Here is a 12,658-nt window from a genome sequence, read left to right as displayed (position 1 = left end):
ATGATGTTCATATACCAGTTGTGTCTGCAATGTCCAATTGTGTGGCTTACTTGGTAACCACATTTTAAGGGTGTGCAGAAGCTTATTTTATGGCCTGTTTCGTTAATCCAAGTAAAAAAAAACAAACAAACAAAAAAACCAACTTCAATACGATAGTGTTCTGATAGACAGCCATCACCAAATATGCACTGCTGACTGCTGGTTTAGAATGTTCTACCTCTAGTCAGTGTTTCCCAATGTGTCAGGTGTAGAAAACTGGCACAGCCCAGTTGATAAAGAACCTCTGTCAAATCTAGCCCCGTTGCTCTGCTACCCTGTGTATTGGACTGCAATGTTTACTACCCCTACATCTTATACTACAGTACAGTGCAGCACTGCAGAGGTACATCCTGGAATTTATTGTTTTCACACACACACACACACAAATTACATACATAGAATATATATTTATCTGTATATATATTTTTTTTCTCTATGCATCCCTGGTTCTCTTCCTCAGTTTGGACAGAGCACTCTCCACCATTTCACTGCGTGTTGTACTGTGTATGACTATGTATGTGACAAATAAACCAAACTTGAAACTTGAACTTGAACTTGAAATTATTAATGTTACATTCTTTTATGGAGCTCTAAACTTTGCCAATCACCAATATCTGACGGACATTCTCAGGGATTCAGCTCTACTCTCAGGATGACCAATTAAAACGTCAATGCTAGACTTAAGAGTGTGAGCAGTATGACAGTGAAGCAGAGGAGGGAGAGCAGGAGTAGTGCAATCAGTGATGGAGCGCCGGGGGGGAGCGTTGAGGGAAACGAGAAAAAGAGGACGGGTGGGGTGTGGGAGAGGGAGGAGCGTGGTGAAGTGGAGGAAGACGAGAGGTGCGGAGAGTGGAGGTGGAGTGGTGAGGGAGTCTTGCTAGCTCACCTCTCATGATGTGCCGAACAGTCTTTACCGAACCCCCCCTCAGATTCAGGATCTGATGCACTCTCTGTTGCAGCTATGAGGGCAGAAATCACACACACAAACAAAACAAAATTAACTGCAGCAGAGACAGTGGCGGGAGAGGAACGTCACACAACACATGCCTTCTTACATATGGAAGTACGGAATGACGTGTACTTGGCTCAGCGTCACGGCGTGCAGAACCGAACAGAACATCTTTGGATCACGATGCAGAGCACACGATGTTCTGCACATTGCTACTACATTCAGATGTTTTCTCTACAGAACAATAACCACAGAACAGAGAGGTGACGGAAGTGTGCACACCTGCGGGATTCCTGCACTGCTGATCTCCACCATAATGTAGCAGATGAGCTGTAAGACGAAGAGGCCAGCGTCCAAACGGCGCAGGTAAAACTCGTCCTCCATAGAGTCATCCAAGATTTCCCCACGCCTCACCATGTCCTGAGCCCCCCCCACCACACACACACACACCGCACACCCACACCCACACACACCCCAGACAAACATACGTTCACCAGAAAGAGAGCGCAAAACGCACACGAAATCCTGAGAGAAAAAAGGAAGCCTACACAAAGGCCGCTTGGCAAGTGGAACCTGAGGTCTAATCTCTCCACTGATCAGCATGTAAATCAATCGGTTTAGGACTTAAATGGTGTGGAGAGACTCAGTCACTCATACCCTTGCACCGCTTCTCACACACCCATACCCACATACCCCTTCACCTATACTCAATCAATTTGAATCACTTAGTCCATACGTCAACTTCTTGGCCCTGCCAATACACTCTAAACAGAAATTCATCACCATTATAAAGCAAACAGAGGAATTCTGAGGCTAGAGCACACACATGCATGCATGCACATGCACAAAATTTAGCAGACAGCAACTTTCATCTCTTCATTGCTGCGAAAACCTTAAAGCCTAAACAACTAATAACTCACTCTTAAGTTTTAAGAGGAAAAACAGGTCCAAGAATAGGTAAACACGCTCCAGCATCTGGGATAAGTACAAAATATGGAAGCGTTTAAAAGGAAAGTTTTCCTCAAGATGGATCGGCAGTCAGATTCTTATGGTCTCGTTATGGTGGCTCCTTGTGAGCCATCGGTGAGGCCGAGGTCTTTGGCGGCAGCAGGGGGCACAAGGAAACCAGACGACCCCTGCAGAGCACACTGTAGAGTTTGGAAGAAGAACTGAGCCCACATGGAGCGGTGGGGCAAGCTTTGCACATCCAACCACGCCCACAAACTCCACCTCAAGCCACTTCCTGCTCCTTCAGAGCATCTCCGAGGCACAACCCAGCACTGAATTACTCTGGTGGGAAGAAGACAGCCAGCCTTCCAGAGAGTGCCATAGCTGCAATGGCTGGCATCACCATGCTTCCTGGTAACACCAGGTGTTAGAACCCCTTTGTGGGTGTGCGCATGTGTGTTTGTGTATGTGAGGGAGAGATCTATTTTTTCCCGACAGAAAGCTCCACCTCAGCAGTAGCTGTGCTACATGCTTTAAGCAAATGCAAGATACTATGAACATCTGTAACTGTTTGAAGAGTAAGGGGGGGGTTTGCAGTTGCTAATCACTGAAAAACCTGAAGATGGCAATCTCTTTCTGAGAGGTCTGAGAATGATGAGCTGGGGGCTCTTATTAGGCCAGCAGGAAAGCACCTCAGTTCAGATGAGCTCAGACATACAGACATCAGAGTAAGAGAGAGAGGGAGAACCAGAGAGACTGTGAGGAAGAGAGTGAGTATGAGAAGCACAGCAAGAAACAGACAGAGAGAGAGAGAGAGAGAGAGAAAGTATGAGGTAAACAGAGAGAGAGAGCACAAGAGCAAGCGAATGAGGGAGAGAGAGAGGGGGGCATTACTTTCTTCTCAGGAGCAAAGAATGTCACAGAGCAGCAGTCCTGTTTCCCTAGATCGAGGCTCACTTTTCCAGTGTTTAATGGGCTACTGGGATCAAAACAGTTGCTTGTGCATGCAAAAACTCTAGCGTGTGAAACACACACACACACACACACACACACACACACACACACACACAGAGAGAAGACATCTCACACTCATTACTGCAGAATGACGGAAAAAAGAAAGAGTTCGAACGATTCTCTGCAAGTCAACCGCACCCAGCAGAGCCGCGGGGTGGGGGGGTCAGGGGGCAATCTTTAGTCACTTCATGCTAGAGCATTGCAGGTGTTTAATATGACAGTGGGGAAATGCAAAGTGCTTTAGATCTGCGTTTCTCTGGCTCTCCCGGAGACTAAAATTAACTTGACTAGTGCTGTCAGCATTTTCCTTCCAGACACCATCCCAAAATAAAGAGGAGCATTAGAATGGAAAGAAAGCAAGGTAGTTTTTTGTTGCTGCTGCTACTGTGTGTGTGCGTGCGTGCGTGCGTGATATATGTGTCCATGCTGTAGAGGAAACCGTGATGGGCTGAGAAGAATGAGCTAGTTTAAATGGAAGGGAGTGGGACAGAGTCGAGCCTGCTGCTGTCGCCAGGCCCTGAAGCCAGAGGGCGAACCCGAAACCAAGTGGCAGTGATGAGATGCCCACGCAGCTGAAACTCTGTCCCAGCCACTGCCGACGGGCTTTTTATAGCGCGCACAGAAACTCTCCTTCCCGGCGTTCCGCTTTGTATGATCCAGACGCATTCAGGCAGAACTAACTAACTAACTAACTAAATAAATAACCAGGAAAAGACATTTCTGCAGTCATATGCATTTCTCCACAACAGAAACACAGCCATGCTGAACTTGGTGCACGCACAGGTCCCTTGATAATCCGCACTAGTCTGTAGAAGGCATCTGTAAAGGCACACTATAACCCCGATCCCTGCCTACTTCCAGAACTTTAAAACAAAATGAGGGAGGGAGGGAAAAAGATGAGAAAGAAAAAGCAAGAGAATCAGTCTGTGTGAGAGAGAGAGAGATAAGAAGGCATTCCAAGCTAAAAGTAGTTTCTGTAGTGTCTGCTACATAAAGGGACCACAATCTAATCTAATCACTGTACAGCACATTGAGATGGAATTCTAATCAGTGCGTGATAGAATCTGTCACCATCAATCGCATGAAAGATCAGCACTAGAACACAATCTGCCTGATTATTTAACAATCCCGGGTGAGCGCTTGGAGCCATGGCGATTACTTAACGGTCTACAATAATTTGATGGCACTTCTCTTCCCATAATGCCTCTGGGTGAGCGACCGGTCCACCTACTTGATCAACGGGGCCAGAAATAGTGGTCTGCACTTCAACGTGGCTCGACAAAGTGCCTGTCCAGCAGAACCCCCAGGGGTCACATTCGAGCCGGTGACCTTAGACCACTCGTCCGTCATGGCAGTTAACAATGTCAGTTGTTTTAAATTCAGGTTTCAGTTCAATGTGCAGCAGTGTGAGACAATTGGGTTTAAAGCTCCAGTCAGAATTGACCATAGCACACTGTCCAAGTAAACTGCCCAGGGTACCCCTTAGTCCCCCTTAGCAGGGGGCTGAAGGTCCTGTTGCAGTCGGGCTGATGGCGCAAAAAAAGCCACCGATCGCCTCGTCTGTGTGAGACTCTTATGTCTCACAGTCACATCCCACTTACTACTTCCATCTGACATCACGCCGCAGATAACAGCCCAGCAAGGTGAGACAGAGCCTTAACACAGGTGTGTGTGAGGGTGTGTGTGACCAAGAGACACAAAGCAAGAGAGCTAGTAAGAGATGAGAGTGTGCAAGTTAGAGCACGAAAGACAGAGAGACAGAGAGAGAGAGAAAGTTCTTACATGTTTCTCTCCATCAATCCTCTTGTCAGCGAGCTGAACACCTTCCAGGTACTTAAAATGCAGCTCCATCAGTCTGTCCACCTACACGGAGAGAGGACATATCACATACGTGTGAACACACACACACACACACACACACACACACACACACACACACATACTTTACATAACCAAGCATTCGCATGCGCGCACACAAGCACATTCACAAATAAAAGCCACTGGCTTGTACAACATGCACACCAGCCGAGAGCCATGGGAGCATCTGGCCCACTTTGAACTTGGCTGATGATTCTTCCGCTAGTCTTTCTAGTCTCCGCTGCAGTCACCTCAAGTTCCACTCAGGCAGCTACGACCCGAACGTGTGCCGTTAATTTTAAGCATGTTTTTGTTATTATTTATTTCATTAATATGTACAAAGTACATCAAAAATGCCTTGAAGTCGCCCATGTTTGCACACGCTGCATTTCCGACGATCAAAAAGGAAGAGCCAAAATTCAAACGCCTCCTGGCATCGAACTGCGGTGCTTTGAGAAGCACGGCAGCAGCTGATTTTAGAGGCCGAATCATTCCTCTCTCATTCTTGTGTCTGGGAGCTTATCATCCAGGGTGGGTTCCAATGAAAGGCGGAGGGGCGATGGCAATCCGTCGGCTTTGATCATGAATACAGCTGGAGCAGGTTTCAAATGCAAGACAGTGCACTTCTAAAGCAAGACTGCGTGCTTTGAATGTAAGCTTGTGCGCCTCTAACACAGGAGTGAAAGAGTGTGTGTGTGCGCGCGTGTGCATGTGTATGCGTGTGCGTATCTAACACAGGAGTGAAAGAGAGTGTGTGTGTGTGTATGTGTGTGTGTGTGCGCGCGCGTGTGCATGTGTATGCGTGTGCGTATCTAACACAGGAGTGAAAGAGTGTGCGCGTGTGTGTACGCACACTTTTACCTTCTCGCAGTCGTTCTCAGTGAACTTGCTGAGCAATCGGCTCCTCTGCTGCCCTTTCAGGTTCCTCAGCATGGAGGCCAGGATGGAGCAAACATGCTCTAAAGCAGAATGGGGGACAAAAGAGAGAGAGAAGCAAGGAGCAAAGAGGACAGAGTCAGTCGTTTACTCCGACAGCTAAAGTGCGTCCTTCTAACGCACGAGCTACAGTCTCGCACAGCACCCACACAGGTGCAGGCTAATTCCAACAGCTATTATGCACAGCAGGATTTAGTCTTGGTTTTGATTTACTCATACCGGCAATCCTACTGAGGATTCACCTAGTCTTTACATTCGAGAGACTTCAAGTACACTTTCAAGAGTCTTTATAAGAGGTGCATGGAAAACAATTACAAAGCAATGCTCCCCCAGTCCCTGAAAAGGGATTAAAAAGTAGACAGAAAGACAGGCTAATGAACGTGGGTGTCAGTCTTCATTTGTGCTTGCAGGAGAGACAGCAGGAGATTCTTCGGGCCTAACAGGGCTCTGAGGCCATCGAACAAGGCTTAATCCGGACTCAGGCTTATTCCAAAGCTGCTTTCTTGACCCCAGGAGAGACAGAGGCTGCCTCTCCGGGGGCCCGACCCGACTCCGGTGCTAATGAAGCCGCGGTCATGCACCAGTGCCAAGGCCATCACCCCTGCGCCAACCTCCGCCGCGCCTCCATCACCCATGCGCCGAGCTCCACACACAGCCGCAGTCCTTGCAGTCTAAATGTGGCGGATTGAGACTGCAAAACAAAGTCAAATTCATCGACATCAAACTGCAAGCCAAACCGGAGGCTTTGTCTGTTACAGTGAAGTCGTTTCAAACCTTGTGACATTAAAGTGTGACATTAAAGCACAAAAGTGCTGCCCTAATGCCCGCACGCTACACTGCCTGGTTTGCCTGCAGCCTGCCGGCAAAGGGCCCTGGGGCGGCAAGCACGCGCTGGGTGGTGCTTTTCGGACCATTTAGACCCTTAACATATCTATTAGGCAGACTAATCACAGGAGGAAGCCGAGGGGTGGGGTGAATCAGAGGACAGGAAGAGGAAGTGCAGAGTCAGCGGGGCTGAGGCCCCCATGGGCTGCTTGCCTCCAGCTCCTGGCAGGACGGGCTGAGTTAGAACATCGTTACAGCTGATACAAACTGTGCGGGGTGAGAGAAGATAGGACTGTGGGGGCAGAGAGAAGGAGGGAGACAGGGAGACACAGAGAGACAGAGAGAGAGAGAGAGAGAGAGAGAGAGAGAGAGAACACATTGGCAGGACAGGAGAAAAGGTTTTAGATAAGTGTGCTCTCTGGGCTCTCCCTGGGACATGGAAACAGGAGCAAAGGAGTAGAGAGTGGGGGGAGGCACTGAGAAGGAGGAGGAGGGAGGGAGGTGCTTGAGCTCCTGGTCTCCGTAGCAACTGCAGAAAGGCTATTAGTTGCAACGATGTAGCGATGAAGCAGTGAGATGAGACAGAGAGAGAGAGAGAGATAGATAGATGGATATGAAATAGCCCTAATGACAAGCATGCAGGAGTAGAGGGTAGAGTTGACGTTCGGCTTGGCTTTCGGTTCTCATTACACTTTATTAGGACTGCTCATATGTGTCAATGGCAGGCACCTCATCATAAGAGCACACAGGCACAGTTTAACCATGAAAAACAGTGTGGCCTAGATCCTCTGACCAACCACGCAGGGTCTTGTGATCCATGTTGGCAGTGGAGGGAGGGTATATATGTGTGCGTGCGTTGGGGGGTTCTACCCTCGCCTGGCACCCGGAAACAAGTGCAGCCTGTTCAACGTTAAAAGAGTTCTGGATCTGGATCACCATGCAGATTGTGTCAGATGGAGTTTTGGGAACGCCACTGGCCCTGCTGCATGCAGGACAGGCAGCGCTTTAAACAAACACCTCACCACATTAAGGATTCAAAATCCAGAATCACTGCACCAAGATCTCCCCAACAAACAAAAGTAGACTGTCAGTAGGCGATTCTTGGGGGAAGGGGAAAAAAATATTCAATTACCAAAAGCTTTAAAGGGAAACAAAGGGAGCCAATTCAATTTTGTTAAAAACAAAACACACCAATGGAGTCTTGATTTAGGAAGATGGAGATGATTAAGCAGGCTCTTCCCATGCCAGTTACCCAGATCATTGGTCCAATTACTAGAGATAATGCCAATCCGCTTTAGAGAAAGAAGGTTAGCAGAAATTATTTAAAAAGCCCCAGACATTTTTTCTCCATTTAGCATGATAATCTCTAATGGTAAATTATTTCCATGGGTGCGAGATTCAAAAGCAATCACAATCAGTCCCCCACAAGCACAGAGTGGACTACATTTTAGTTAATCTCAGGCATTTGTGTGTTACTGTCTAAATCCCAAAATTCTACTAAGCATTAATGACTCATCAGCCAAACAGAAAAACCTGTGACTCCATTAGTGTGTGAGAGTGTGAGTGAATGAGTGAGTGCATGTGAGAGTGAGTGAGAGCGCGAGAGTGGGGAGGGGAGGGGGGGGAATGAGTGAGAGCATGTGAGAGTGAGTGAGAGCGCGAGAGTGGGGAGGGGAGGGGGGAGAATGAGTGAGAGCATGTGAGAGTGAGTGAGAGCGCGAGAGTGGGGAGGGGAGGGGGGAGAATGAGTGAGAGCATGTGAGAGTGAGTGAGAGCGCGAGAGTGGGGAGGGGAGGGGGGGGAATGAGTGAGAGCAAAAGCGTGTTTATAAACAGGGCAATAGTTTCTGATGAAGACAAATCACCTAACAACTAGAGATTGAACAAATGTGTGGGAATCTGAGACATTACAATTGGAAATCTTAAAAGGGCAACACACATACAAACAGAGGCAAGCTCACAATCCATCAGGACAGTACAATTCATCAAATCCAGACCCAGTCGAGCCATAAGACATAAGAGAGTTCACAAATCTGACCCACATCTCATCAGCAAAACATTTATGTACACAGCAAAGCCCCCCTTTAAGGCTTCCCTTGGGTTGCCAGTCTTCGGGATCCCTTCATAATGCTTGATGGCGAATTCTCTCCAGTGGCTCTTGGACCATGATGAAAACAACGCATCTACATGCACAGCCAGCTGGCGCCTTCTGACCAAACACAAGGCTTCAGAGGACAACTCTCGGTTCCCAGCCATGATCAATGGCTATGAATTAATGACCTAATATGGCATCTCTTGGCAGAATCTCATATGCTTAAATGCAAAGAAGCCATTAATAGTTTACTTCATTATATGGTTCATTATAACCAATGTTAGAATTTAGGAGGACTGTTTTAGTTCTGTTCTACTGCATATGGTGCATTTGGCAAATCAACATGCCCTGCTCAGGTTCTGCTCAAGACTGGAGGCTTTTTAAACCCTAGAACTTAATAGCCATAGTCAGGCTTTGTTTGGCAGTTCCTTAAAACTTCCTTAGGGCAAGGGTGTGATTAGGCATAAGGGGCATTAGACTCTCCATCTTGCCAACACGTATCCTTCAGCCGGAGACGCCATGTAGCCACAGCCTAAGCCATGCTCCTCACTGCACACCACACGCAGTGAGACTCTTGTGGGGCTTAAAACTTGTGCTGGGCAACTGGGCATTTTGAAATGACTCTAGATGCACATGCACAGGAGGAGATTGATCGTGAAAAATGGCAAGGTCAAGATCTGAAGTCTAAACTGCTCTGATGCTGGTGAAACATCGCAGCTGCTCAGAAACAAGACGCGTCCGAGCTCCACTGTAGGTCAGCGCAGAAGGAGGGGCTGCTTTTATGGCAGTGGAGGTCAGGTGCACAGGGAGTGCAGGCTGTTCTACTCTTACTGAGTGAGAAGTTGCTGATGAGAACAGCAGCAGTCCGGGGTGTGCACCGGTTCAATCGAGACACTCTACCAAGCTCACCAAGCCGCTCTGATGAAGAGCTGCGGTTTATGGTTCCGGTCTTGGAGAAGGCTCCGCACAAGACACAGGTCGCTTAACAGCATGGTATCAAGTACGTGTGAAAGAGAGGAAAAAGCCCTAGAAAGATGGTGAAGCCTGTTCGACACTGGCATTAGCTGTGCAATTTTTGCTAAAGTTTGCAGAGTTTTTAAATGTGGGCGACAGGAACCAAGCATCCTGCTGGGGCCCTTATTCTGGGTTAATGAGCACAGGGGTGGGCTGCGTACCACAACAGGCGCATCATTAGGTGGCTCAAACTGTCTGTGTCTGAGATAGAGCTCCCATAAGCCCCCTCCCCCCTCTCCCATGCCTCAGGGGCATCACTCCCAGGCATCAGGGACGTGCTGCAATCAAAGGCACGGTCTGTGCTTTTTGATGCTCACCCTCACAGTCTTTCGTTTTCCTAAAATAAGCTCGTTAGGAGCCGCAGCGGTTTCTTGGTGGAGCCAAAGTAACTAAATGCAAGTTACAGGCAGGGCTGAACGGCAGAGTGATGGACACAATCTGTACACAATCCCCTGTCTTTTGGCTCTCTCTCTGCCGCTCTCCATCTCTCGCTTTCTCCTACTGCCCGTTCTAGATGGATGCGGCAATTACAGCTGGGGGAGGACAAATCATATCCCATGATGCAACAAATGTTAGTGCTTTTCTGCAGCTATTTGCTCACCGCCTGACTCTGGCTTTGAGAGCAATATCCCTCCTCTTTGGGCCATGCCACTTCTGCCAAGTGCTACAATTGTCAGGGAAAATGTCAATTCTATTATTAGTGAGAGCTTTGTTAATGAGCTTGTTACAAAGGCAAACTTAGACCCTTAATCCCCTCCTCGTGCGGGAGTGCAAATTCAAGGTGGGATTTTACAGGATCAATCTCAAAAATGCTTGCCGTTGAGCATAAGCGGGTTGCTTTTTAATGACTTCAGAACTTTGGTTTGTTATAAGAATGCCCGCTGATTAATTATCCTGTCTGCCGTTGTGTTCCAGGAACTCCTCTCCTGCTGTCAGTCAGCCACAATGCTCATCGCACGCACGCACGCACGCACGCACGCACGCACGCACGCACACGCACCCACCCAAAGGAACACCCATCCAAATCCAATTAGGAAAAGGGATGTGAGGTAAAATAGCGACAAGTGTTCTTTAGTTTTTAAAAAAACCCTCATTGTTCTAAGGACAGGAGATGAGGGAAAGTTCACAAACGGGGCCGATTTCAGAAAAGACTCATTTTCAGGAAGTTCAGAGCCCAGTGAGAAAAAGCGTATTAAAACACAGCGAGACAACATGGACACAAGGCTCAATTCGTTTAATTTAACAAAAGCGTCCCAGAAAGCAAGGACATCCAACAAAGACCGAAGGCAAACACCAGAGCCGCCCCACTCCAGGGAAGCGGCTGCAGAGATGCTGCAGTAAACGTCCAGAGGCCGTGTTTGTTTGTGTGTGTGTGTGTGTGTGTGTGTGTGTGCGCGCGCGCGCGCTTGCCATTCTGCTTCTGCCGGCCAGGCAACACGCGAAAGCCAACTTCACACTCCAATGTGTTCCACCCTTCATGGCTCTAGCCCTCACCCACTGGCTCTCTGACCTCCATCAGCTTGCTCTCTCATTTCATCCCTTCTTCACTCCTCTGTTCCTCTTCGTGACACTCCTCACTGGAGTTTTAAAAACGTGAAAGCAGCCCAGACGTAACCCTGCACCCACACAGCTGAGAGTGTGCGACTGTCACAGCACAGATGGAAGCTTTTAGAGATAACCTAATCAGTGTGGAATTTGCCAGAGAGGTGCTGAGAAAGAAAGGCTACTTAGAGAAACCTGTTAAAAACAACAGATAAACAAACAAACATTCACTTGGGGATACCCTGCCCATTATAAAACAGCGGTAAACAAAATAACTTGTTAACGGTGTTTTTGGGAGCGAAAAAAAGGATATGGCTTGGTGAGATTTAGCAGAGTAGGTGCAGAGCAGAGTGTGTGGCGGAATTCCGACCTACCCTCATGCTCCTTGTCGGAGATCCCAGTTTTCCTCATCTTTTTGGGTGTCTTCATGAAGAGAGGGAAGATGGTGCGCAGGCCGAGGATGTCGACGAACTTGTGACAGTTGTCTGAGCCCTCGGGCCCGATCATGCTGTGGTCCAACACTTTGAGCGCGCTTGTCCTTGACTGCTTCTTCTCTCTATGTGGACAGAAAGGGATCAGAGTGGTGACTGACTGAGTGAGCGTGAGTGAGAGAGAAGTGTGGGAAGCCCCGCATCTACATGAAACACTTCTGCCAGGCCAGTGCTATGAATGTGGAAAACAGCAGTACTTTCTCACTAGCACCCTTACACATGCAAGAAATAGGGGAAAAAATTGTTTTGTTCAAATATGGTTTAAACAAATAGCAAAGAAAATACATAAAATATGTTTGTAAACAATTCATTTTTGCACTGAACCACAGAGAATAAATTTGCTCCACACATCAGTACAAGTTATGAGAATAACTTTTTACAGTAAAGGAAAAAAGCATGCACACACAGATGGTGTGGTCCAACAGTAGCTGCAGTTACCCGGCGGGGGCGAGCTGTACAAACAGGACCGTATCAGAGCTCTCAACAGAGCAGGCGTGCACCCTGGGATATGTATCTGTCTGTCACACTGCCACTCTCCTCATCCAGAGATGACAAATGACACTGTTTATCTAACGTGCGGAAAGTATTTCAGATGTCAAGGTGGAGAGATACAGAGCCCCAGAGAGCCAGGGAGAGAGAGGGACCAAGGCTGAGAGTGATTGAAAGAGAAAGAGAGAGAGAGAGAGAGAGAGAGAGAGAGAGAGCAAGCAAGAACAAAGACAGCAAAAAAGAAATGCAAGTGACAGTTACAGAGTTGGGAGGGGAAAAGAGAGAGTGAGTGAGTGAGTGAGGGATATGTATGAAGCAGAATCCCTCCCTATGCTGTGAGCTCAGTCATACAGGTGTGGGATGCAAATATCTCTGCTTAGTGGTAATGCGCGCACATGCAAACACACGCACGCACGCACTCTTAAGTTCCTTGCCTAAGGTACCACAACACTACCTGCCTACC

General features: G+C 47.9%; 1 protein-coding gene across 1 annotated transcript in view; it reads right to left on the bottom strand.

The window, feature by feature from the left end:
* Positions 1-12,658, bottom strand: part of ctnnbl1 (catenin, beta like 1) — a 36,418-nt gene that overhangs the window by 6,507 nt on the left and 17,253 nt on the right. The window contains exons 11-15 of the mRNA XM_027018076.2: positions 11,590-11,771; positions 5,669-5,766; positions 4,733-4,813; positions 1,271-1,408; positions 926-998 (exon numbers count right to left, since the gene is read on the bottom strand). Coding sequence (XP_026873877.1) covers positions 926-998; positions 1,271-1,408; positions 4,733-4,813; positions 5,669-5,766; positions 11,590-11,771 — 572 coding nt within the window. The remainder of the gene's footprint in view (positions 1-925; positions 999-1,270; positions 1,409-4,732; positions 4,814-5,668; positions 5,767-11,589; positions 11,772-12,658) is intronic.

This window comes from Electrophorus electricus, chromosome 22 (genome assembly GCF_013358815.1).
Source record: "Electrophorus electricus isolate fEleEle1 chromosome 22, fEleEle1.pri, whole genome shotgun sequence".
NCBI lineage: Eukaryota > Metazoa > Chordata > Actinopteri > Gymnotiformes > Gymnotidae > Electrophorus > Electrophorus electricus.
This window is presented reverse-complemented; position numbering and strand designations above follow the sequence as displayed.